The 27,402-nt window shown below is 47.1% G+C and overlaps 2 protein-coding genes across 3 annotated transcripts in view; both read left to right on the top strand.

The window, feature by feature from the left end:
- Nucleotides 1-8,347, top strand: part of ADAMTS2 (ADAM metallopeptidase with thrombospondin type 1 motif 2) — a 190,089-nt gene extending 181,742 nt beyond the window's left edge. For both annotated transcript variants that reach the window (XM_064458419.1, XM_064458420.1), the window contains one exon: nucleotides 3,126-8,347. In XM_064458419.1, the coding sequence (XP_064314489.1) occupies nucleotides 3,126-3,589 (464 nt within the window). In that variant the 3' untranslated portion in view covers nucleotides 3,590-8,347. The remainder of the gene's footprint in view (nucleotides 1-3,125) is intronic.
- An 8,954-nt stretch (nucleotides 8,348-17,301) lies between these two features.
- LOC135314658 (uncharacterized) lies at nucleotides 17,302-22,450 on the top strand. Its single transcript, XM_064458418.1, has 2 exons — nucleotides 17,302-17,619; nucleotides 19,401-22,450. The coding sequence occupies exon 2, from the start codon at nucleotides 19,403-19,405 to the stop codon at nucleotides 20,393-20,395; it is 993 nt and encodes a 330-aa protein (XP_064314488.1). The 5' UTR covers nucleotides 17,302-17,619; nucleotides 19,401-19,402; the 3' UTR covers nucleotides 20,396-22,450.
- Nucleotides 22,451-27,402: the final 4,952 nt, after the last annotated feature.

Genomic DNA, 27,402 nt, shown 5'->3' with positions numbered 1-27,402 from the left:
CCGAGGTTAATTTGCACAGTGCATATCCATAACTTCATCAGGACAGGATTGTGACCTGACTTAACTGAAATTTAGCTGGAATTCTTGCTTCACCTTCCGTGTTTGTGTTGAAGATTGGGAATTCACAAGTCATAAACCTGTTTGTGACAGTCAGTACAAATAGAAGCGTATCGACTTTAAAACTGCAGTCTTGGAGCAAATTACTACCTTATTGCATTGATCATATTCTTCGGAAAAGTGGCATTTTTGCATCTTTGGGTCGTCAACAGTGTAGCACTTCAAACTTGTCATTATCATGTGATCACATATTTAAATTTTTGCTGTTAATATGATAATTTCCTGAAACATGTTAACAATTTACATGACAAGGTGAAAAAGCAAAGACACGTATCTGGCACTGAATACTGTTATGTAAAATAATCGGTGTTTAACTGTATAAATATATTCATGACTGTTACCTTTAAATAGACAATGTTTAGTGATGTTTCAAGAGATGGGTGGCTATAGAGAATGGTGCAATAAGGTATCTGGGCATTGTGCACTATGTCTATATGCACTTTGGTTTATCAGGGATATTTTATTAGTGTTTTGTATGTATTTAACATAATATTAAAGATGTGCCAATTCAGTTTGCTTTTCAATATTTTTTTATGAGACTAATGTGTACCAAAGTGACTGTGAAACGGATTTATTTTTTTCTTACTGATGTTTTGAAGATATACTTCCAGTCTGTCATGCATACTGCAAGTAAAAATAAATAAAAGTTCAGCAAATCTGGATATTTTGGTTTGGATAGAGGATAAAAATTTCATTCTGACATTCGTAAGTTACAGAGTTTATTTATATAAGTTATCAGATGTCACTGAATATACTACATAATGCAGTTTTATTTTCGTGTATTTTTAAGCTTGACATTACGTATTTTTGATAGGAAAAAAAGGCATTTTTCTAAAGGTGCTTTAAGTGATTCTTACAAAGCCAAGAACATATCTGCCTTGTTGACACTACATTTAAATGTTACATCTGTTGGCTTTTATTTTGCAAGCCATTTGGAGAAGCTTGCATTAAGGTCACGCAGCACAAGGCAAAATGTTCAAAGGGGACTCTACATGGTATGTAAAAATACGTACAAAGCTGTATAGGCACATGCAGTCCTTTGCATAGAGTTCTGCATGCAGATATGAACAGTTCCAGCTCTTCTGAAGTCTGGTTTGAAAATGTCTCCAAAACCAAGATACTATTCTTAGGTTCCTAAGGAAGGAGTTGTTCTTTATTTCCAGCAGCATCTCAGTTTAGCATTTGAAAAATATGAAAATGAATTGACACATTTGAAAATAGGAACCAGAATTTTGCTTTTCTGCAACAAACACAATAATCGAGGCATAAATACAATGCAAGGAAGGTGTTTCCACCTTCCTCAGCCAGCACTCGGCATTTTAAAGCAGCAGCAACGGTTAGTTTATTTTAGACTGATATGTTTGCCAATTAAACACCTATAATGCCCTATTTTGTTAGCTGAGGATGAGTGAAGAGGCAACACCTACACTTTCTGAGTTCACTTGAAGTCTCTGAATCTGCTTTGGTTCTCTCCTTTGCTGTAAGGTTGCTGACAGGGTAAGTCAGTGTTTGTAGCAGGGTGGTGAAATATGAGCTCCAGTAACACACTAACTTGAGCGCGCTGCCTGCCATCGGGTACGCTCTAAATAAAGGCGAGTAATTGGAGTTACTCATCCTTTACTGTAAGAGTAGGTGGAGATGTAGTAAGAGCAGGGAGAGAGGCAGAAGTGATTTCACCTCTCTCTCAGCACTCTGGTCACAAAGAAAATATTTTGTTACTGATTATGCCAAGTGTTGGTCAGGCTGCCTTTCTCCTCAGCCCTCTCCTCTCCTACAAGCCCTCGGACTCCTCTTCCCGTCAGCATAGGCTGCATGTTGGGATTTTTCCTTCACTGCAGTTCCTGATAGTTCCTGGCTCCATCACTTCAGCCTGGAGGCACAGGAGCTGTAGAGCGTGTATGTGTGGCAGAGGATAGGGTAGATTTCTCTCCAAGCAGCCGGCTAACCCCTCACCATCCGTCCACCACCAATTCATTTGGTCCTCTACCTCCTCTGGGCAGAAATTACAAGGGCTTGGGTCATCTCTGAGTAGGCTTCTGGTTATGTTTCTCAGGCAGTAATACAGTTTGACCAGTTCACCTTTAATGCCTTGGCCTACATTTTGCCACCTGTATTTCAGCAAGATCAGGATGTTCCATATCACCTCTGTTATAGTGCAGATTGTCATAACAGCAATCGACAGCTTAAAACCTATCGATTATTGTCTTTCTCTTTTATTACAGTTTTCCAAGTCAGTGACACACATACTGGGACTTGTTACTGAGTCTCCCAGTTATTAATGGGCTGGCTTTGCTCCATCGCACTGGAGTTTGTTGTTCTGAAAATATCAGCTGCCTTCTAGGAGGAGGCTTATGCTAAATGCACCACTTCCCTCGAGCAAGGGATACGCTCAGGCATTGCTGCTGTTTTCAGAATAGAGGTACCTGGCAAAAATATCACTCCAATGGGAGATGGATTAATTCTGAGAGTTACATGGTACCCAATGAAATAAGCTTGAATTTTTGAGGCCGTCCAGATGAACATAAATTGCCCCTGCCTGTGGTTAGTTGCTGTTAGCTTTCAGAAAAGCATTAAAAGGAGTGAAGGGGAAAAAATGTTTCTCAGTATAAACCTTGATGATTTTCTGGGGGTTTAATGTAGCTTTAGCAACAATACAGCACTACTGGTGTGTTTTGAACTCTAAGTCAAGGCCGGAACTCAATTCATCGTGGCTACACAGTCTTCAGAGTAGCACTTCCAGACTGCAAAGCCAAAAATTAGACTGTTACGGTCTATAGCGTGGATGGGGCTGGTACAAACAGTTCAGGTCAGCTTTTGCATCCCTTCAAGTGAGTTGCGTTTTAGGTTTAATATTAAGCCTGCTTCTGCTTATAGAAGGCTCGTTTGCCGGTTTCCCATCCCACTTTAAATACCAAACCCTCTGCCCACTGCCAAAGCTTCAGCTGTGTTTCTTTTTCTGATTAATGTGAAGACGCTCTTTATTTATCGGTTCCCTTTTTCTCTTTCAGAAGATCATTGTCAAGGAGACAAGTCAATGTTTTGTCGCATGGAGGTTCTCTCTCGTTACTGCTCGATCCCCGGTTACAATAAGCTGTGTTGCAAGTCCTGTAATATGTACAGCAACGTAACAGAGGACGACAATGTAACCGATTCTAATGTAAATAAGAATAATGTCATTGAGGAGGAGCTCCTGACAACCCTCAGCCCTCCCATGGGAGTGTCCACCACACAGTCTGCCACCAGCCCTCCTCCTGTTGCCAAAACACGTGCGCCTCCTTCCAATGCAACTGAGGAGCACCCAGAAATCAATGCGGTGGATGTTCCCTATAAAATCGATGGGTTGGATAACGAAGTATCACAGCACAACATCATTACACGGAGGAGGATACCTTATGAAAGGACAAGGAATCAAAGAATTCAGGAGCTGATTGCTGAGAAACGGAAAAAAGAGACTCTTAGGAAAATAAACTAAAATGGAAATACGGCACAAACAACGTTTTTCTCTTATAGAGATGTTACCAACATCATAGTATTGCCCATGTTGTAGAGACTGAAAATGGGGAAAAATCAAAGTGGTGCTATGGCAGAGATGCCAAATTCTAAAGCCTACTCTAAATGGAAATGACAGATTGTTTCATAAATGCTAATCTGAACACTTCGACAGCTAGGTTTACAGGGTGTGGTAGAGTATTAGTGCAATATCATTACACCATTTCACTGAATCCAAACAAACTGTAATACCTAGACCAGGTTAGCAGGTTTCTTGTTTATGGGCTCTTTTAAGTCTTCTATGCCTGTGTAAAACTGCTTGGGAATAGTAATGGGAGTTACACTTAGGATGGAGGAAAACAGTCCCGAGACATAATAAATCCCTTTAACACCGACAAGCAGGTGATCAGCAATCCTGTGATGCTTCTGTGCATTGCATAAACCTGGGCGCTAACTCAGCCCCCAGTTCAGGAAGGTACTTAAGGACATGCCAGACTAAGTTTAGCTGACTTCGGTAGAGCTGCTCCTGTGGTTACAGCCAGGCATGTGCTTACGTGGCTTTCTTAACTGGGACTGAGTAAGAAAATATATAGAAAATTCTGTAGCCATATATTTATGTGTAAATTAAAAACGGGCAAGCAGTAGTTTGCATATTTCCATAAATTTCAAAGGATTTGCCGAAACTTTTGAATATATGCAAGACATTTAGTAGGATAGATCTGGCCAACTTGGACTGACAACATCCTAGCCTTTCTGTTTACAATTATCCATATTTTTGACAGTCTTTAATTTCCTGTAACACAACAGCCTCAGTGACCTTTGTTGGTTGGTGCTTTTTTTAATGATCTGATTTTTTTTTCTACCCACATACTGTTTAACTTAATGGTGACTGGATCCTTTTTGCCTTTTCTTTGGTGCTTTGTTAAGAAAACATTTTTTTCTCCCATAGGATGAGGTTATTTTGGAGGAACTAATTTTGTATTACCTTCCTTTCCTTAGGACAGCTTTATGGGTGCGGAAGTGAACAACTGTTTGCTGTGCCCTTTCATATACACATCACACACACACGTGTACTCACAGTACCAGGTCTGCTAGAAACTTTAAGATGTGTAACCTGACAACCCTTTGAGTACTTCCTTTCCCCTCAGGGTCATCGTGGTTTTCATAGGTCATTTGGAATTCCTGGCTGGAGATCAGGAGATGATTTCAGTTTGGCTGTAACACCGCAGAGATGGGGACCAAGCACTGGTTCCTGCTGCGGGTGGCATCTGAGCAGTTTTTCTCCTGTCTCCCAGCTTGGACTCTTCCTTTGTTTCCTCTTTGCTGGTAAACCTCCTGCAGAGACCAGGGCTTCCCTGAAATCCTCCTTTTACCGCTGCGTAGGTCTGATGGCTCCTAGTTCATATTTTCCAGTCTGAGAGTAAGATCTCATCCTCCAGCCTGAGCTGGTCTTAGCTTGAAGCAGTGCCAGTAATAAGCCTGTATATACAGTCACATAATTATTGGAAATGTGCTGGGTTTCCAGAGATGTGTAAACTCTTCTGTGGCCCAGCTGCTGGCAAAGAGCTTCAGAAGTATTGCAAGGTGAACGACACTTGGCTTCCTGCAACCGTGCCTTCTGCCCTCAACCACCACGGCTGAAGGAGCTGCCCAGTCTCCTCTTCAGAACAAGCGAGTCCTACTGGAAAGGAGGCGAGAGCCTGCAGGAGCAGCAGTCTCTGCAGCACTGAGATGTTGAACTGTTCTGGCCTGAACTGTGGCCAGAAGTCATTGAAGGACAAGACCTGGTGTAAGAAAAATATTTTATGGAGGTACTAGCCAAAGCAGAGAAGGAATGTTTTCAGCTGGTGTGATAGCATCAATCGTCCCTTCTTGCAGAGGACCAGGGTGATATACTTGGGTGAGTGTTTAGGACTAGCTCAGATTGTACAGAGGTGGGAGTTACACTGAAGACCATGGCAACTGGGAAGCATAACAGGCCTGGTGAAAGTCCAGAGCACTAGGAAACATCTCCTGGGCCAAGCAGATGTGGCTGCAGATGTGAAAGCAGCAGCCAGCACAAGCAACAAAGTAATCTGCTCTGGTTTTGAAAAGTAAAACTAAAGCTCCACAGTTTGGCAGCATTGAGCAGCAGTTGGCTGGGGCAATAGCAGGAGTCTCACCTCAGCCTTTAACTTGTGAGACACCAAGCATGTTCCTGCAGTCAAAGGTTGCTTATCTCTAGTTGTCCGGGTGGCAGCCTTCGCTCACCCCAGCCCTGCTCCCGGCCTGCCTGCCGTTACGGAGCCATGACGGATGGGTGAGCCTGGCGCTGGCCCCAGGAGCCTTGTGCCGAGGGATTTGTGGCTGCCTACAGGCAGGACAAGTTTTAGTAACAGCATAGAGTCAGGTCACATCAGTGCAAAACAGAGCAATGCAGTAATGAACACTGGAGGGAAAAAACCCACCATGCTATTTATAAACAAGGAAGACGTGTCTAAATCAACATCATTCCAGCTGCTGCGCCATGGGATACACAAGCTGTAGCTGGGCTCCCAGCCTGTAGACAAAGCGAGTGTTTCTTGCCTTCCACATTTCCTTTACACAGATGTGGTTAGTGTGAAACTCATCTTTTCCTCTTCAAGTTATTATCCTGCTTTCGGCTCTGTGGACAATAAAAATAAACCACAGCGCCCAGCTTTTTCATAGCCTAGAAGCACATCCAAGTGTATGATAATCTTAGGAAAAACCCTCACAAACCCAAGGGTGGAGAGGGGTTGGAGCTTGAAGTTACACAGGTGGGGAGGCAGAAATTTGCTGTCTGGATGGTACCGGTCTTACTCTCTGGGCCTTGGTGGGGACCAATTTCTCTGACCGTCAGAAGCCTGAAATAACCCATCTAATAGCTTCAGTTCTTCCTTAGCATCAGGAATAGGCTTAGTCAACCAGGCAATGTGAAGAAGTGCCACAGGAGGACGTGCCCACCGCTCAAATGCTGTCTCACAAATAGCCTCTTCTGTCCAAAGGACTTCTAAGTCATGTCCCAATAGCAAGTGGGGCAGGAATTGATTTGGTGCAACTTCAAGTGACCTTTCTGCAAGCAGCACGAGGAAAGGCCTGTTCCAGTGTGGAGCCCCAGTGTTTAAAGAGGCCTCAGTGGTTCCGTGCTGAGCATCTCCAGCTGTGTCTCCCAGCGGCCAGGACCGCTGCAGGCTGCGCAAGGTCAATTTGCAGGGCTTTGCTTGCTCATGCACGCATGGACACCCTGGCTGAATTTGCAAAGCTGGTTCAAAGTTCAGAAACTTGACTGCTTTGGTCTTTAGAGTGAGTCAGTTCACAATCAAGCAAACCAAAAGCGTTTTTCCTGATAAGGTGGAAACGTGCTGCGTCTTGGAGCAGGAGCAGCGTGCCAGAAGGCTGGTGTGGTGCTACCCTAGGTCTGGTGTTCATTAGGGACCCGCTGCAGCCCCTAGTGGCATCTGCATTTAGGAAGGGCTTGATCCCTTCTCAGTCTCACCTGTTGGGACACGTATATTTGATTAATTTCTTGCTGATTGTAACTCTACTGAATACTTCTTTAGCTGTTATTCGGGGAACACTGAAATGATATTGAAGGAGCAGTTTCAGTCTAGATTGCTCAAGATGGTGAGACGCTGATGGGTACAGACTTGTCCATCTCCTTGTGGAGCAGAGCCACCAGCTGCCTTTGCTTTACAGTCTTGCTGTGTGAGGGGTGAAAAAAAGTCTCTTCAGGAAAGGTGCCTTCTCTTCAAGCTGGCATGAGTTTATCAGAAGATATTTTTTTCAGCAGTTCCCCATGATGGTGTTTTCCTAAGAACAGGTACCTCACTTCTAGTGGAACACACAGAGCAGAGCTCTGTTGATAAAGAAAAAGCAGCCCAAGGCAATAGATGGCGTTTTAATCTCAGCTGATCTTCGTTCCTTGTCATGCAGTGGAAATTTTGATCATTTTTTGGTTGATTGAACTTTGACAACTGTTTCCTCTTTTCTACAATGCTGTAATTGGGCAAGATTATCATCGTAGTGTGTCTCCTGTAACCATTTTGCTGTTGCCCAGATACTGCATTTGGTGACATAATGAGCAGAGAGTGGTATTTTAGTGTAACCTAATCACCAGGAACTAAAGCAGATTTATAAGTAAATATATTCCTGCAGAGACCAGCTCAGAGATCTGAGCGCTAGAGGAATGTGCTCCCATCAAGCAACGCATTTTGTGATCTAACCATGCAAGTACACAGCTTTCTAAATTGTCATTTTTCTCTTGCTCTAAACTTAAGATCCAAGTGACAGCCCCTCATGAAAAAAGAAGATCCCAAACCAATTCTGGTTCCTTTGGCTCCAATCTTCTGCCATTTTTTTTCACCAACATTCCTTTAAAAGTTTCTGTAATCTATTATGAATGCATCACTTTTTATATCCATATATCCATTCAATATTTAGAGTCTCACAACATCTCCATAGAATGCTTTCAGATATGTTGAGAATTCTAGAAATGGTGCTTTACCAGTACTCAAAGGGTTTTATGTTTTATTTTATTACGTAATGCATTTAATGTCTTATTTACTCACCTACAATGCACAGTATTAGCTATGATCATCTGAATATCTATATGCAACTTCCATTCACTTACATATGCCTTAACAGAAATTGCAATAAATAGCCATTTCTTGTATATTAAAAATGTATATAAAAATTAGAACCTTTAATTTTATAATTTATTAAATTCAGATGTCTGTGTTCTTTTGCAAAGTGTTTGACTTTTCCCCATGCTTTTTTCACTGAAGTCACATTATGCAGAAACTCTGGGGGAGGAACGACCGGCATCTTCAGACTCGAAATCAATTCAATTTTTGAAAATTTATTTGAATGAATGAGGCTCGGGATGCTTTCTGCCAAAGTCCTACATATTTGTTACAACATCCATTATCCAAGGCCAAATATCGTGAAGTCACTGGACCAAAACCTCAATTGATAACTGCACGGAAGTTAATCAAACTCACTTAAAACGGCCTGAGGCTCTCAGCCTTTGCATTCGGCTGAAATCCATCCTCATCCATGTATCATCTCCTTAAAAGGCTCAGTTATTTGGGCTTCTGTTCAGGACTGATGAGCAAATTTTGCTTTGTGTGTCCTATGGATAAAATAATTTCTCCTTTCCATGAAATCTTTTGCATGCATTTTCCTGCCATATCCTGCATGCCAGGAGCCAGGTTCCCTTTAAAGCATAATTGAGTCTCTCCCATCTAAATTGATTTTGTTGCTTGAGGATTTGAAAGATCCCCGCTTACTTTAATTATTCAGTTAGCACCATGCAGTGCATTCAAGTCCAACATGTTCTTTAATGAGGTAACGAACCACCTCAGCATTTTCAATACCAAAAAGACATTTACTCACTTAAATGCCCTGATAAAACAGTGGAGCAGCCAAAACCTGGGTTTCATTCCATGGGACAGTTCGTATTGTATCTAATTTACGGCTGTGGCAAGGGTTATATTTAATTGGCTTTTGCTTTCCCAACCCAAAGATTTGGAGATTTTTAGAGTGGCCGTGGGAAAGGGTCTCATGTCGATACCCCAGACACATCCAACACCCCTTCATCCCCCCAGTCTTCCTCTCTATGCCTGAAATGCCTATAGATGACAATTAGAGGAGGACATTTCTTCCTCTCCTGACCTACATCATCTTTTTAGCCCCTTTGCATCTATTCTTCAGACTTGGACAGTAACTGGTGCCCGTGTGGGAGCCTGGACAGATGTACATGCATGTACACACAGCCCCACAGGGGTGGCTCTGGCCCCTCCAGGTGTCAGAACTCCTGAGCATCATTTCCCTGGCATTTTTTTTTAACTTAAAAATCTACCTCATCTCTAAGGGGAAATGTTGTGGTCGTCCCCTGGGCCCTGCTGGGGGACCGTCACTGCTTTGGAAAGCCCATGACAGATTAAGACCTCTTTCTCCAAGTATATTTGAAGATGAAAACAGGTACCTGCCGTGGGGCTGGATGTGCCTGGGAAGCCGTGCTTTGGGAGCGGCACTGTGAGTGTGGACCTCTAGGAGCCTCATCCAGTTGAAGGCATTATGCTCATGCCCCCAGAATCGAGTGGCCCAGCTCAGGTCTCATTGCAGATAACAAATTCCTTCTAGGAAGCCTGGTGCTGCAGGGAGTGCTGCAGGATCACAGTGGGTTAAACAGCACTGAGTACCTCACTGGGTGGGATTCATTCACCTGGCTCAATGCAGCGTGTGCGTTAAAGCAGAAGCTCTCTGGCAGTGGAAGGAAAGGCAACGTTATCCTAAAAGAGAGAAGCTGCAGGGAGACTGGTCTGTCTTCTTCACATAGACAATATCTGTACAGTGTCCTACTCCTGTGACGTCCACAAGCACCACATACTGGTGTTTTGCCTGCTCCTGAGCATGAAGCTACGCCTGCCTCCGTGCATCCCCACAAAAACAAACCCACCACGTGTGGTACGTTGGCAGCAAGCCATAAGGTAAATGTCAAAGCCATGCATTGCACTGCAAAATGGGTCTCAACATTTGCAACCTCTGTCTTCAGCACCTGAGGAACCATACTGAAGAGGTGCTGAGAGGAGACCCCGCTGTCCTCATGGGAACCACTGCTCTGGCCTAGAAGAAATAAAATTGGCCCCTGCACTGCTGAGACAGTAGGGGGCTGCTGCGGGGAATTATCAGGGGGATGAGCTTTTTGATATACAGCATGAGTTAATTTATGGCGTGCATATACACTCCCCTTCCTTGTGTGCAAGGGGATCCCTTGCTCATCTGCAGACAGTCACAGGCGCTGCAGGGTGTGCCTCCTGTGGTAACCCCTCCAGGTGGTACCTGGGGGGCAGCTGGGCAACAAAGACAGGAGGAATGGGTTAGGGATGGAGTTTCCCAGCAGAGACCCTCCAAATATACTTGCAATCCCACTACCACCAGTGAGAGGTAGCTTGGGCAGAGGAAGGAGCCTGTGCTGGTAAACTAGAGCCTCTCTGAGCAAATATACATGTTTTCAAAGAAGGACTTACAGCTTGGTGGTGCAGAAACTATTAAACAGAGTTGGGGAATCCCATGGCTGGCTCTGCCAAGCAGTCTCTGGAGGGGAGAAAAAAAAAAAAAAAAAACAAGAAGCAGTTCAAGGAGCAACTCCAGGCCAAGAAAGCAGTTATCCAGGTTATTCTCAATTACACGAGGCAGAACATAGCTCCTTCAAAGTACCACGAAAATCTGACTGCCCCATTACACAGCGCAGGGGGTGCAGCGTGATTTCCAGCCACCCACCCCAGGGGCTGCTGCCTCAATACTTGGCTTTGCTCACAGGGGCTTAAGAAGTGGTGCAGAGCCCTTCCGGGGGCTGAATGCCTGGAAACCCCACAGGAGCTGTGTGTGTGCGCATGTTGTCTGTGTGGATGCATGGGTGCATGCATTGCTCTCCTGGGCTCGCTCCCCCTGCACCCCTCCCTGCCACCCTTCCACACGCCTTCCCCATTAGCAGCTTTCCAGAGCCGCGCGGGGACTGAAGCGATGGAGCCACAGACCCACATCAAGTGCACATGCACTCCTAAAAACTCGTTACAGCGAGAAGCAGAGCAGGATGACACATGTGGGAGAAACCTCATCATGGTTAATCTGCTGGTTTTTATGCTTCAGCAGCAGCGTGCTCCCACCAGCCTTATGCCATGAAATTGCATTTTGCGTCTGTCTTACCCTGAGCAGGGCTTGGGTTCCCGGCTGGCCGACGATGGCGGACCCACTCGCGCTGCTTTGCCTCTCCGGATGCAGAGTTTCTAGTTGAGTTACCACTAGATGGTGGCACGGCACAAGAAGTATTGTTATGAAACAGCCACTGGACTTTGGTACCAGGGTGAAAAATCCCTCCATCAGGTGAGAAGGGCTCACTGCGCCCTGCCGTTGCAGGGAGGACCCGATGGAGTAAAACCCTCTCAGCTCAATCCCCATTGCAGCATGAACAGATTTGTACCGGTCTGAAGAACAAGCATGAAGCCTGGAAAAGAGAAACAGAGACAGCAGCAGCAGTGGAGAAATAGAGCCATGATCAGCCCCGCTTCCCAAACCACAGAAAATAGTTCAGGAATTAAGATATTCTCTGGGAGTGCTATTTCCTGGGGCATCTGAACACAGCCCAGCTCCAGCTGATGACAGAACATTTAGAGGATAGTAACACTGCAGGGTTTTCCACCGATGCTTATCATTAACTGGTCTTGCAATTTTTTAAATCAGGCAAAGCTCTTTTATTAAAGAAATGCAACAACTGTGGGAAGACAAACCTGTCTTGGGTGAGCCGGCAGCTTGGATGAGCAGCCAAATGCTGCGCAGTTTGTAATATACCATTTACTCAATGAAATGGGGTCTGTTTTCTGTTTGCAAGTGACTGGGATGTTCTTGCTGTTGTTTGTGATTAAAGAATCTCTCATGCCACAACAGTCATTTCTGGCAGGTTTACTCAAATTTTTTGGGTCCTTTATGAGCTGTGCCAGGGGGGGTCTGTGGGACTGACTGGCACAGCTTCCAAAATAAAATTGATCTCTGTATTTAAAGGGTGGAGATCCCAAGGCCAGGTTTCATTAAACCTGGACTTCTGTGCAGCTGAGGTCTTCAGAGCAAAGGAAAGCAAACCCAGCTTTCTGGGGAGCTGAGCAGTCACCCACTCCGCTGCACGGCACGTTTGCACTCTAACCTTGGGCCGTCTGGTTGTATTTTCAGCACGAGGAGAGATGGATCAGTAGCACGGCATGTTTAGACCCCCTTTCCCCCACCAGCACTGCCAGAGGGGGTTTGGAAAGGAGCTACACAAGTGACGTACGGTTCTGCTGCAAGGGCTGACCAGCAGGAAACAGCGTGTTGTTTGTAATATGTAACGGCATTTGCATGGCTCGCTGCGTCCCTTGGTTCAGATTTCTCAGATTTTCCAGCCACCGCCGGCGTCCCTGGGCCACCCTGATAGGTTCCAGCTTCAGGCAGCCGCTGCGAGCGGCTCAGCACCCCGGGCTGCTGGCGGCACGGGGGTTTTCATGGGACCCCGGGTAGGAGAAGGCTTTCAAGTGATGACAGCACGGTGTATCCACCGGGCCCTGCCATGATCGACAGCGCTCAGCTTTCCAGCCTCTTCATGGGCTCGCCCAAAAGGGATGAGTCTGCATCAGCATTCAGGCACTTTGGGATGGGGGAGGGTTTTGTTGGAGTCTGGATGTGCATTTCTATAATCTAAAATGATGTATGGAAAAATGCATGCGTACAAAGATACAGTGTAACCTTATGCAGACGGTAATAACACATATTTTAAAATACTTATATTATTTCAAATAAATATCCTGGGCTGGATTCCCAGGGAAAGTTGCCAGCGAGCAGCCTCTACAGTTTGCGCTTTCTGAGACTTCAAAGTCCTTTGAAGAAAGTCCACATCGGCACTGAGCGCTCTGCCAGCCATGGGCAGCCAGTGCCGATGAGGGCTGGGCGGGCAAACCCATGACACTGGCATGTCCCAGAAACTCCCAGCAAAAGTTCCCTGGAGTAATTTTCCGAGCTTAATTGAAATCTCAGGGAAATTGAGTGCCTAAATCACTCTGAGCCCTTTTAAAGCTTCCCGAAAGGACTCCACCCGTTTTACCAGCTGGACAGAGAGCTCAGCTCCAGCAATCAAGCCTTGTGCTAAATGGTGATGGGCTGCAGTAACCCAGTCCTCCAGCAATCGGTTCTTCGCTTGTAAAAGACCAAGAAATACCTGGTAATTTCCAGAAAACCTGTGCATCAATTACAGTGTTTGTACAAGTAGCCGCCACCAGTTTCCCTGTGAGCTGCAGTCAAGGCAACAGCTGTGGGTGAGACATTTCTAACCCAGCCCTGTCTAGTTAATAGGAAAACAGCTCATTAATGTTTCACGGGAATATCTTTGCTGTGTACCATAGCAGCTGCTTGCTGTAATGCACAGGAGGTTAACGGGCAGGGGGATGTAATTAGAGAACACAAATCATCTAGAATCTGACACAAATCAGGTCAAACTGTTTTCCTTTCCTGAACTTTTAATGACAAGCACGCAATAGAGAAGCAGCTCACCGCACCGAGGCTTGGAGGTGCTCAGGGTCATGCTAACCCTGTCCCCTGTCCCCGGCAAGAGCTAATGCTACAGCAAAGCCCAGCATTAACGCCGCTCCCTTCCAGACACTCTCTGACACGTTTTTAGATACCAGCTCGCAGCATGGGAGCTGCGTGGTAGCATATTCCAATAACGCACCAGTCACAAGACTTGCTAGTTAACCAAAAAGCCTCGTTTCTGCAGGCAGGAGTGTGGCAGGACCACGTGCACGGGCCGGTGGCCGTACCTTTGCAATGCTGGTGCCTTTGGGTGCTGCAGCTGTTCTGGGAGGAGGAGAGGGCAGAGATGAGTGGAGGCAGAGAGCTGCCAAGCAGGGTCAAAACTGTTTAATAAAAGAAAAAAAAAAAAGGTTAAAAGAAAAGTGAATTTACACTTCAACTGGTTACTGGGAAAGCTTGAAACCTGCACCCTAAATGTCCCTTGGAGACCTTGTACTCTGAAAATGAAGCGGATGGCCTTTCAGTTCAGCGTCATTTTGACCCGGTTCTGGCAGCAGGCACAGCCTCCCAGTGCAGGAGCTCAAAAACTGGGATTTCTTTCGAACTGGGATTTTGCTACTGCGGCGCAGGGCAGCGATGCCTGTGTGCCAGTGCCCAGGGCTCAGCTGTGTCCCTGCAGGCACGAGCAGAGCGGCAACGTGGCATCACTGAGCTGTCACGTCGGTGCCGCCAGGTCTGACTTGCATCCAGCCGGTGAGCTCAGCACAGCTGCCCAGCTCCCCCGGCGCCCGCAGGGCGATTGGTTTGCCAAACCAGGCTGGAGGAGATTTTACTCTTTCACCTTTTCTGTACAGATTCATTACTCTGGAATATTCCCCTCCAAACCCCCCAAATAAATACTCCTTGCAATACTCCAAAAGTTATTTACGAGGCAGCCTTGGCAGCGCTCGTGCCCCGTCAGGTGGGCGCTGGCTCCAGCCGCAGTGCTGCCGCCGTCCCAGAGCCCCCACTTGGCATTAAGTGTGTTCTTCCCGAGAATACCCGAAATGGGAATTGACTTTGATATCCATTTAGGGCTCCCAAAGACTAATTGGTTTGTTTATCTGAACATCAACAAGCTTCAAAAATGCCCAGAGGAGAGCTGCCTGTTACATTTGTGCAATTCTGCTGAACTGTTTGAATACAAGACTTTCCCCCCCCAAAAAAAACACCATTTGGATCTCAGACACTCAACCAAGTCTTGCAGAACTAATAACTTGTGTTTTCCTTGGCAGCTTGCGCACTGCTGCTGTTGCTGTTTTCTTTTGCTATTAAACCCATTTGGTTACGGTTTTCAGGCACTCAGGAATGCTGATTCACCACGCTCTCTCAGGGGAGTATAAGTACAGGAGACTGGGATGGTTTAACAAAAGCCGTCCTCAGAAGTGCTTGGAAGAAACCTACGGCAGTTTTGCGAAGAGAGAAACAAGTGATGAAAGGTGCATCTTCTTTTTTTAATTAATATTTTTTGAGCAGCCACTTGATGAAGGAGGAAACCAAACAGCTGTGGTTGAGGTAAAAAAAAAGAGGTATTGCTATAAATTACATTTGGTTAATGATACTACTTTTTAAGCTGCACCTGGTATTTTAATTTCATATTTTAATCTTCATATCATCAAGAATGTAAAAAAGATGATGAAGAACAAATCATTTATACTGGGGTTAGCTGGGTAATTCCAATAACAGTGATTTGAATAAATGTGGTTTTCCTACAGTAACACCAGATGCCTGGAAAAAACTAATTTCAATAGACAGAAGGGATTTTTATTGCAAACCCGTATTTTTAGCATAGTTTCATAAAGAAACACCTTAGCTAACCACATTTTGTGAGGCCCTTATTAACTTTTGAGGGTCTTGGGCAGCTTCTCAGCATGGGGCCCAAGGTCTCCGCAGCCCTGTCCTCCCAGGGGAAGCTGCCGCATCCCACCAGACACCACCAAGACCACACAGCGAGATGATGATATGGAAAAGCTTTAGGAGGGGCCCTGACCCTGTTAGACACCTGATATCCCAACCCTGAGCCTAATTCAGTTGCTCTCGGAGCCGCTGCTGTCCCAGGTGGGGTGGCCACAGCCAGCCTGGCGCCTTGCACAGCCCCAGTTCCACTTGCTCCATCAGTCCACGCAGCCTTTGAGGAGACGTCTCCAGCTGAGGCGAGGGACTTCCCAGGGAGGGGAACAATCTCGGAGAGTTTTATAAAGATAATGTAGCCATACACATCTACACATGTGGAATTTTTTTCCAGCTCAGTGATTTTCCTCATGAAATTGCTTTCCCAAGCTTTATACTGCAGCTGCTTAGAGTAGCAGGGGTCTGAGGTTTTGTGGTTTTTTTTTCCATTTGATGGTAATTATGGTGCCTGCAAGCACGAAGGAGAAATCTAAGTTCTAAGTTGTTCCTACAGCATGATCCCAGCTGATTATTTCTTTAGCAAATTTAAAGGTGAAGGTTGAGGGTCATTTCAGCTGACTTCACTGTTTGGCATCGGAAGTCCAGACAACCAGCCTAAGCTTCCACACCTTTTATATTTAAATGCTAAGCAATGGCTATTTCCAGAAATCAAATAATCTATGCTTTGAACCATATCCTGAAGGGATGCACAAGTCTTCTGAGCTGCTTGTTTCTTTCCACTGGAGATAAACAACCTGGATGATGAGTGTGGGCTTGGGAGACCAAATGAGCAGTCAAAGCCAATTCCGGCCTGAATGATGGTAGCACTGAGAATATTTGCATTAAAACCAAAGCAGTGATTTTTAATCTCGGATTTCTGGTTTTCTCTTCATCCTCCCAGCAGCTCAGGACAGGCAGTGTGGGGAGCAGCAAGGTTCAGAAACACAGTCACGCCCTCTGGCCTTGGTCACACAGGGATGTTGTGCAGCGTGGCTATTCCCCAGTGGTGAACAGCAGCTATCGAGGCTCCCTCTGAGACCAGTATTGCGAAATTAAAGCAGAAGGAAGATTCTGCTGCAAAATAACTATTCACTTCCCCACCCAAAGTGATGCTACAAGAGAGGCGATGGGAGGGATACTGGCGTTATACTAGAATTGCAGTCAGTTTGCAGCTTGCTCATAAGCCAGGAAGCAAAGACAAATCCCTGCTGCCCAGAGACCTGCAAGGTCGGACGCTGCCAGTGCTCCTGGCAAAGCAATTTGCTGTAATGTACTTGTGTGGTCTTGCTCAGTGGGCACCAGCTCAGCGCAACGCGAGTGGGGCTGATGCTGGGGGCAGCGGGGAGAGAGGGGGTAGAGGAGCGGAGCCTGGGGAGGGACAAGGCTGCCAGTGCCGTGGCAGGGCCAGCTGCTGCTGTACCTCCACAGTGGATGCACGGCTCGGTGCAAAACTGGGAGCAGGGAGGGATGAGAGCAGCGATAATGATGCTGCAAGCACCCCCGCTCTCTTGGGCAAACCTGCCGCGGTGGCATGAATTTGCTCATGAAATAAGGCAGAGAAGGAGCAAAAGCAGTTAAAAAACTAAGGCTTCACTGTTCAGGAATAAAATACAATGGTACTACGGCTCCTCTTTTCACATCCCCCAACTCAGAGCCCAGGCAGCCCCTCCTGCAGCACGGCCGCAGCACCACACTCCGTTTCACATGGGGAAATATTACAAGGCAGTGGAGCAGCAGGGATTTGTCATGGACTGTCCCGTTGGGGACAGGATGGCCCTGCCTCCTTGGTGCCTGTTTGCTGTCAAATGCGGGCTCTCCGGCAGGGCAGGCAGCCAGCGGGCTATATTTAGCAACAACAACAAAACAGGCAGCCGAATCAGCCGACTGGAGGCAGGGAGCCTGATGCACCGTGTAGTTTTAGACAGCACGTATTCTGCACTGAAAACAGGGAGGGAGAGAGCCGGGGAGAGACGTGGGAGCCAGGGGAGCTGAAAGCCGCCCACCCCGCCGCACCAGGCAGCAGCGCAGGTAAGGGGAGGCATCACAAAAGCCGGGGCCCAAATGCGGGCTGTGTCGTGGGCATTGCTGGGAGGGACCCAGGATGGCCGCAGCCGGTGATGCTCCAGGCGTGGCCGGGCGGGGAAGCTGCCGGGCAGGGGTTTGTGCTCTCCGGGGGCTGCTGGGTGCCGGCAGGGTGGTGGGTGCCGTTGGGCGGGCGGGAAGGTGACCTTGGCACAGCCAGACTCCGCCGGAGTGGAGCCACACCGGTGTGGTGCCCCGGGCGAAGGGGATTGCATCCGGGCTGGCACCGATCCATCCCATCGGAAGAGTTTTACCGTACATAGGTAATTTAATTTCCTTCCGGAGGAAGGGCACGTTAACGGACTTAGTTAATGATTAGTGCTATCATAAGTTAACACGACACGGCTGGGCCCGTTATCTGAAGCATCCGGCTGCCCCCCTCAGCGCCGGGGTCAGAGCAGGCCCAGATCCTGACACTGCCGAGCTCGGGCAAGGGGGTGGGAGGGAAGGTGGAGGAGCAAGCCTCCTTCTTAATGCTTAAAGAAGTGAGGAAAAAGGAGCAGACAGAACAAATAAAGGGAAATAAAAAGGCTATAAGGTTTAAAACAAGCATCTCCTGCTCTTAGTTCAGCAAATCCCACCTTGGCTGACTTTACCAGTAGCACCTCAGATGAAAACCAGTAAAAGCCAGCAGCAGCTGGGGGAGGGATGGACACCCCACGAGCTCTACCCTGGGCACTCCATATGTGATTTGCAGCTTTGCAAAAAGGGTCAGCAAAGCCAGATTTATTTCCAGCAATGACAAGCAAGGCATTAAAATAGCTATCAAAGCACTTTTGTGTTTAATCACACAACAAAGCTCTATTGTGTCAACAGATTATTCACACACAAATTCCTTTGCATGGGGGAGGAATAGTTAAAAACAAAATGAGATTGGATCCAGGCTATGTGGTCATTTCTGCCAGGAGGGGAGATAAGCAAAACACATGGGACAATATTTGGAAAAGAAAAAAAAATCAGTACATTTAGCAAATACTGCAACATGAAAAATCTGTAAAAGGGTTTACCTGACTAGTGGGAGCGGTTTGATGAAAATCCATCCTAAATAGAGTTGAGGATAAGTATTTGAATATAGAGGACATTAATTAAATCCCTTTGACTCTATATAAGCATTCAGGGAAGGATCTACCACTCCATAACTACATTTTTGAACCACTGGCAGAGATGAAAATGAACACATTTGTACATTATCACCTACAGCTTCTAGAAGAGATCAGCTGTAATGTCACTGCATTTACGTGATGCGCCTCACAGGGGTAGGTCAGCTCCTCTCCTGTTGAGATCAGCTCTTGCCTGCTTGCACACAACATGAGGTCAGAGTCCTGTTACAGGGAACAGACCAGCAGAGTGTTAAATAAGGCGAGTAGTTTGTCCCTTGCAGCTACAACCCAGACAGGGAGACGAGCTAGTGCGCCTGCACCACACTGCTTCAGCCGCTGCCCCCTTGCATTGCTTCGGAAGGCAGCACCGTTGCTGAGCTCTGCAACGAACCTTTTGCTTTCTACTGCACTTAATCACTTGTCTTCTTTTGTGTATATGGGCTCTTTATGAAGCCGTGGATAAAAAAGTACTGCCAGAAAACTTTTAAAATGCCGTTTCTGTAAACACCACTGTTTGCCACAAGAAAACGTCAGGTGGCTCAGGTAGCATGGACTTTACAGAAACTAGCCCAGAATTTCTTTCACACACTGATCACACACTGATCACAGCTGGTCTGTTCTTTGCAGCTATGGCACCCCGGATAAGATTGAGTCTTTCAAAGCCTCTCCCAACCATACGTGAAGCCCACGAGGAAGTGATGGAAGATTCAACCAGCAACCTGAAACATACTGGAAGCACTGCAGCCGGTCCAGACTCGTACTCCAGCGATGATTACATTCAATCTATCTGCCACCTTGCCAGACCCACCTTCCCAGGCCTTCCTGAAAGCAGCCATAAGGTTCAGGACAGAAAGACACTGAAGACCCTTGAAGACAGGTCACGGTCCCCGTCACTGGGGGGGACACAGCAGGAAGTGTCAAAATGTAAATCGACTGATTTGATCTCAAATGTGGTGCCGCTGGGAAAAGTCACGCCTGCAGAAGCTGACTTCTGGTCCAGAGAGGACCCCCTGGCACAGATTTACACTGGCACAGGAAAGCTCTGCTCCTCCAAGGCTTCTTTGTATGGTAAAAACTCAAGCATGGATAACTCACAGTGCCACTCTTCCTCCCCAGACAGTGAACTTCATCCCCCAACTATGAAAGAAAAAGCCACAGGGAAACCCAATTTGCTGCGAGTGTTCAGTTTTCCAAGCCTTCCCTCCCCAAGACCAGCGCAGAAAGAAGCAGCCTGCTCAGAGCTGAAGTACCTCAGAAGAGTTGAGGGGGCAGTTTTAGGGAGTAGCCGCAGTCAGAAAGAAGGCAGCCCCATGTTCATTACCAGTGAAGAGTTATTGCCATGCCCAGCCAGAGGGAAGCTGCTGGGAAACCCAGCCTTGTGCTGCTCTGTAGGAAGGCAGAGTTGTTTGTTCAATACAGCAGGCGCTGATGAAAAAGAAGGGAGAGAAAATTCTCACTGTGACAAAAATGTAATAGGTGATGCCCCCCCTAAGCAGAGATACTCTGAGTGCTTCCAGGCGGCTAAAAAAGCCATGATCCATAACTGGATTTCAGAGCACAGATGCATCTGGAAAGAAGCAAAGGTAAAAGCTTGTTTACTCCCAGCCATTGCTGAAGTGTGAAGATGTAGCTGTTCAGAATTATTTTACTCACAAGAAATAACCACCCTGTGCTCTAGAAGCTCTCCCTGGAGTCCTTACACAGAAAACATGGCTTGAATGTGCATGCAAGTCAGGCAGACTTTTGTGACCCCCTCATATCCCTCATCAGTGGGAAAAGAGACAATTCAGAGTCTCGGCCACTAAGGAAACAGCGACTAATTCTCATTTTGGAAAGGCAACAGTTCATAAAGCGTCTCCCCACACCTATTGCCTAGAACTGCCCTGAGCACGGAGAAAAGCTGATGAGAGTACAAAGTCCACCTATTCTGGAGGAGAAGAGATCTGCGGGAACATCAAACTACTGGTGTTTTCCAGCAAATGCCAAACAGCCAGATGTTGCTCACACTCGGGTACAGTTATTCTGAAAAGAACATTTTGACAGATGCTTGCGCAGCACTAAACGTGCTCTCTCTGACATGAACATTTACTAGGAGACCCATTATAGATCAACACCATTGATCAACACCACCAACACAACGCGTCAACACCAGAATACCACTGGGTAGGTCACCTGGTAGTGCAGTACCATGAAGAAATATTTTTAAAAATATCATAAGAAGTCTTTTATAAGGATTTGCTAGAGGGCAGCACGGAGACTATTAAAACTCCTGCAGGTGGGGATTTTCCTGTTGCTTACCCTGGCACAACCCTGTTACCTGTACTCCTTGATTCACCCTTGGCAGGAGGAGACCTAGCAGCCCTGGGTGGGCATTGCTGTGCCAGTGTTGCGGCAACGACCTGCGATGCCAGCTGTAAAAAATCAGATATCATGCTGGTATCTACCCTGTCACACCCGCACCAGCGGGGCTGCACACTGTGGGCACCCCGGTTTTGCTGTTCGGGTGCAGGAGCCCCACGAGCTTGCAGGCAGCTCTGCCGGCTCAGCGGCACGACAAGAAGAGCAGCTTTGGCTGAGGGGCAGCCCGGGGATGCTGGGCTGGCATTAACAGGACCTGAATATAAAATAATCATGTCTGGGTTTCCCTTCATATTTGTGCTTCTGTATTCTCACCTACCTGACCACGTTAATGATGCTGACTGTCCTTCGCCTGGTGCTGAGACTGAAACTTGAAAAGACCACATGTGTATGTTATGACCATCCAGCACATAACATACATAAAACTGTTCAGTTGATGTTAATGCTGCATGGGCTGTCTGTAGGAAGAGAAGCATTCCTGCATTGCTGTGAGATCCCAGCGTGGTGTCATGAGCACACGGCCAGGTCATCCCTCACTGCTGCATGGAGACATCTCCATCCAGAGAAACTGCCTCTCATCGGCGCTTTCTCCTGCAGTCACAGCAACCTCATGTACCCGTGTCTCGTACAGCATTCTCCGTAGCCATCTGAGAGAAGTAGGTGAGAAAACTGCAAAGCAATACTAGCATAATTATTATTACTACTGCTAGGAATGAATTTTCTGGCACAGAGGAGAGCAGAAGGACCAGGATGCTTGTTCAATTGCAGCTAAGATGGGAAATACCATTGGAAAGCTGCAATTATAAAAATGCTCACAAGCAATTTCTAAACCACCCTTGAGCAGATTAAATCAGAAGGCAACTCCTGCTCAGTACCAACATGAGCGTAAATACGCTCGAGGATCAAAAGGTGAGCATATTTGAGCTTCTCATTCTCACATCTCTTGCCTCAAATATTTTTTCTCCTGTTGAAACTCATTAGCACTATGGAGCTGAACTGCTTCTCATCTTTGTTTTTGAACTAACCACACAGCAAGAACAAAAGTGAAGGTGGCTCCAGCTTTTATTAGAGCTGATGGAGAGAGCTGAATCAAGGAAGGTGCCAGTCTGCTCCACCTCCTCCACATCTTTCCCTTCCTTCTCAGGTTAATGCTGGGATTTAAGTGATGCTTGTCCTCATCGCACTGCTGACATTTTAATGTCTCTCCACGTGAATATTTATGACACTTATGCATAGCAAGTCTTGTGCCAACTGCATGTATCACTGCTTTTGACAGAGAAAACAAATAAAACCGTTACATTGAGCTGCTGTTTCCATTACTTCAGAGCCATGGGTGGTTATTTTCAGTGCCGAGTTGGTCCACAGCACATGAGCTTGTGACTTGCCACCCAAACACCCTCTCACCCCACCAAGTCAACTGACAGAGCCAGCTCCCAGGCTCTTTCCCCAAATATTCAATGCCTTGCAAAGCTTTTCTGCCTTGTCAGGGTCAGGCCTTCTGTGCCCAGGACCCAGGCAATTGTTTCTCTTAAACCCAGCCAAGCCAACAGGTTCCTCTGGGACAAGCACTGTGGGTAAAACATTCATCCCCATGGCAGAGGTGAGGGGTGAGGCCTTCACACCTCACCCCTTTGGCAGCTGATGCCCAGGACCGTGATTCCTTCTCAGCTGCCACATAATCCTGCAAGTATCTCATACCCTGAAACCCATCAACTTTTCCAGCAGAGCTCCCTAGAGATCTAAAACCTGCAAGCAGGGACCAGAGCGCCGATGTACCCTGCCTGGAGGAGAGCCCAGCCACAGGGCTCACAGCTCAGACATTCCTGCGGCTCCTGGTTCTGCAACTATTGCAATACCCAGAGCAAAGGAGTGCAGGATTGGGTTAAAGCTGCAACTCAGGACACCCTGGGAAAAGCCCCCAACTCCTCTCATGCAGGACAGGGAGCAGCGGCTGCGGTCTGTGCGCCTGGGGCAAACGGCAGGGCTGGGCTCAGCGCCGGGGGGCATGAATAAACACGGCAGCGGTTCCAGGTTTGCTCAGCAGCAGGCTGCTACGTGCCTGTTGGGCACTAGGTGTTGGGGTTTAGGCACAGCAAGGCTTGGCAGTATGAGTAGATTGGCATTTTCTGGAGTATACTCTTCCTTTAGTGAAAACTGAGGTTCTCCTCAAGCAACTGTTTTTTGCGTGGAGCCAAAGCTGCTGGGATGCAGCAAAGAGGGGGACGAACAGAGGCACAGACAAGTTAGGGTCACAGGATTGACAGGGCAGCAAGGTGAGGGGATAGAAATGCAGGGCAGGGCCCAGCAGGAGGGGGATGCTGGGGGCCTGGGGTTCCGGGAGCAGCCCTTCAGATTCTGATAAATCCTGTTTTGAAAAGCACAGCCCTCACCTTCATTCCCACCGCCTTTGTTGGAAGCGAGCAAGTCAGCCCCCGTGAAATCTCTGGGCAATTAACAGCTGCAACAGCTCCCAGGATAGATAAGGCAGTTTTGCAGCCGCACAACATCATCCACCTCCCACGGACACGCGCTGGGCTGGCTCAGCGAGGAGCCGGGGTGTGGGGCAGCCCCTTTGCTCCACTGCTGCCAGCATCGGTTGCTGTAAGAGCCCAGCTGCTCCCCAGCCACCCAGGGCTCTCCAGAAGGTGACCGAGAGCTGCCAAGGGAGCCTGCAGTCACACCAGAGGAAAACAGATGGGCTGCATTTGGATGGGGTGATGTAGCATGTCATTACGCAGCACTTTTGTACCTGTTTTCCCCCTTTGGTGACCGCATTGCCCCATAGATGTACACCTGGGGTCATTGGGAAATGGCCTCTCTCTTTTCTTCTGTACAAAAACATGGCTGAGGAATTACCAGTCGGGATAAGCCTGCAGCAGTCACAGCCTGTTCAGACGTGCTCCCAGGCAAGAAAGAAAATCTTATCTAGGAATTTAGGTCACGGAGTGAGATAAAAGCCATGCTGCTTCCATGGCCAGTCTCATGGCAGCCTCTGCATTTGAAGTCACTGGCAGAAAACCTCATTTATTGAGATCATCAGAACTGGTGAAGGGATTTGGATTAATTTGAATGGGGAATTGATATCCAAATCCCACCGGCAGCTTTCAGTCTCAGCCTTCGCAACCAGTTCACAAGCAATCTACGGCTTAACGCGCAATTTTGCTTGCGTGAACATGCAGCCTTTTACTGCTGCAAACAGTAAATGCATTTGGATACAGAAAATCTCAGCCAGAATTTATAAACCAGAGCATCGAGGAAGAAACAAAACTGTCCCACCCTTTCCTCAAACGCTTGTATTTAAAATGAAAAAGATACTGATGAGCTCCAGCGAAAGGCGAGGAAGCAGCAGCTCCATGACCCTTGCTAATGGGATCTGATGATTAGACTTGTACAATGCAGAAGCAGCTCAGAAATTCTTCCAGCAGTCACAGCACACAGAGGACCCTCATCCACCACAGGAGGGGCCTTTCTGTGCCAACACGGACAGCCAGGAAGACAGATGTTGATCAGAAAATAAAACATGAGCCAGTGAACATGATTACAGGCAGGGACAGGTCACAAACGGGTCTCTCTCAGTGAGGGAACGTAATGACCAGAGACAAGCTGGAGCAGATTTAAGGGCCACGCACAAGCAGGTAGATGTAGGAGGTGCATGAGTGAGGTTAGCAAAACCAGTTTCTAAAAAGGTCTTTAAATATGAGCTCTGAGTTAGGATAAAAGCGGCTATTTTTGTTTTTAAGAAAAATTTCAAATCTTAAAGCTCTTAAAGGCCTAATTTAAGGGGATCAGTCCCAAGCCTGAGGCAGAAGGCAGGGTCCCTCTGCTTAAAGCACAGGCTTTGTGGATAGTGCATCAGGCTTTCCCCGTGCCCTGAAGTACCTGCAGTTGGATTGCTCATTGAGGGCATCTTTTAATTAACTTTGAGCCTTCCTAAGAGGAGGGTAATGATAAATGGTGTACAATGAAGCTAAACTGCATTTAGTGACTAAGCAAGAATCCCTTAGCTTTGAACGAAAACCTCATATGTCCCATCAGCAACGTGATTAATGGCAAAGCGTTTTGCATTTGCAGCCATAACCACAGGCGGAAGAGAGATCCAAAATGATGGCTGAAAGCTTTTCTGCTTGCATTTGAAGAGTCAGATCATTCAAGCACAGCTCTCTGCCTTGCTCACCAGAGCCCACGTGTGTTTTTGTGGATGACATCGCTTATGTGGGCCACAGTTGACAGCAGTGATGACTCCTGAAGCACCACATCTTGGGCTCGTGGCCTTTTCCCATGCTCTGAAGTATAACTTAATTTGCCTGGCATGAGCTGGAGCTGATGCAAAAATACACATTGTGTAAATACAGATATCATGTTCCTGGCAATTGCAGCCTTCCTGGAATTAATGCTCCTGGAGGCAACACTTCCAAGGACTGTTGTGAGGAGCTGTAGAAAAACTGGGCATTTTTGGAATACCATCTAGTTGCTACATAATATTTGACCAAGTGCCATTTGAAATCAAAGGGAGGCCCTAAGTGCTTTGGAATGGGCTTGTAATGGGAATAATTTTCTGCCGCATTTAAAGCACAGATTTCTAACAGCAGCTGATGAGGGAAATAATATTATTAGTTTATTTATTTGTGTGTATTAGCATTTTGTCAACCATTTCTTGTCTTTGCTTTTAAATTAATCTAGCCGAAAGCCCATCAGCCTGCTGTGAGCTTAGCCAAAACTGTGTGTTAACCACGTTTTATCTGCCTGTACCTCACACAACTTGCAGTGACTTTTCCCCTCTGTGATCAGCAAGTCTCTGGTCTGCAAAGCGGGGTGGTCACCCAAGGTGAAAGCAGAACTAGCCAGCAGGGAGACTGCCACGTCTCATCTGATGGTGGAATATGACATCTGCAAGTCAGCTGAGTTTAGCTGAATGTTTTGTCATTTTCCCCTTGGTCACAAGTATGTGGGAGAGAAAATGGCTTCTGGTTTATACCAGTGGTGCTGGGCTGCAAGTTTTACATCTTTCCAAGTGACTTGATGGTGCATTGGGTGGAGCTAACCTGGCTCATGGCTCAGCTTCAGAAAAGGGAGTTGCCACATCTTGAGCGTCCAGACTCCAAAGCAATTTCACAAGAAACAGCAATTTTGCTCAAGATGCTTTTCATGTTCCCCCCCGGCTCATGCTATAGAAGCATCAAACTGCACAGAAAGAATTATGACATTTGCTCACAGATGGCTTTTGTGGGTTAGTAATGCCAGCTACCCACCTGGTCCTGTTCAGCTGGGTGCCCTACAAATGCACGGAGAGCAGCTGTCCCAGCTTGCTGAGCCTGTGAGCCATTCAAACCTCATTAGTGAGATTAGCTGGGTGCTTCAGATTAAGGCTGATATGCACAAAGAGCAAAGGAGCTTGTGCATGGGCCTTGCTCACTGCAGAGACGGTGGTGTTAGTCAAAAATATTCCTGATCTTTCGAGCAAGCAAATATAAGCACAAGCTTGATCATACCCGGTTTTGAATCCAGAAGCCTCCAGGACCTCCTCAGGACCCCAATTTAAGGACAGATGGATGGATGACTGAGCAGCTGAACATGCAGCTAACAGCACTTTGGTAGTGATGGCAAAACAAGTTGCGGCTCCGGCCCAGGAAGAGCAGGTACAGATGAGCTGGAGAAGCCGCAGCTGGGGCTCGGCTGCTGTTCCCAGGCCTGGTTCAGCCCCAGCACTCCCCTAAACATCCCCAGTGCCACTTCTGCGAGGTGCTACGAGGTGACACGCAGCGCGGCCAAGGCGCCCTGACGTTCGAGCTGCTCAGTAGCGATGCAGCTTTCCTCCCCGTGCAGCTGGGCACCAGGCACCCCCCTGCACCCCCAAGGGACGCAGCACAACCTGTCCCTCTGGGCTCGGGTGCGGGGTGCTGCTGCGTACATGCTCAGCGCTGCCTCTGCTCAAAACCAGGTTGCTGGAACAAGGGTACATGGATGGAAAATGAAAAGTAGATGATTCTGAGATAAAGCATCAGGCCTTCTTGCTGTGCAGGGTCAGCTCCTGGCATTAACTGCTGCAGGATAGCAACAACATGAAATTTACCAGGATTCAAGAGAGTATTAGACAGTCCTGTGATCAGGAACATTTGTGCAATGCTAACTGGGTCAAAGAAATACAGGAGAAATTAAGCGTTGTGCGTCCCTGAAGGGCTGAGCTGGTACCAGCTGGATTTAAAACACATTCCTCCACACCTCCCCTTCCCAGTCTTTTTATAGCAACAAGCAAATAGCAGGATCTATTGCA

The sequence above is a fragment of the Phalacrocorax carbo genome, chromosome 8, assembly GCF_963921805.1.
Source record: "Phalacrocorax carbo chromosome 8, bPhaCar2.1, whole genome shotgun sequence".
NCBI lineage: Eukaryota > Metazoa > Chordata > Aves > Suliformes > Phalacrocoracidae > Phalacrocorax > Phalacrocorax carbo.
The sequence above is the reverse complement of the archived record's forward strand: the minus strand, read 5'-3'. Positions and strand labels throughout refer to the sequence as shown.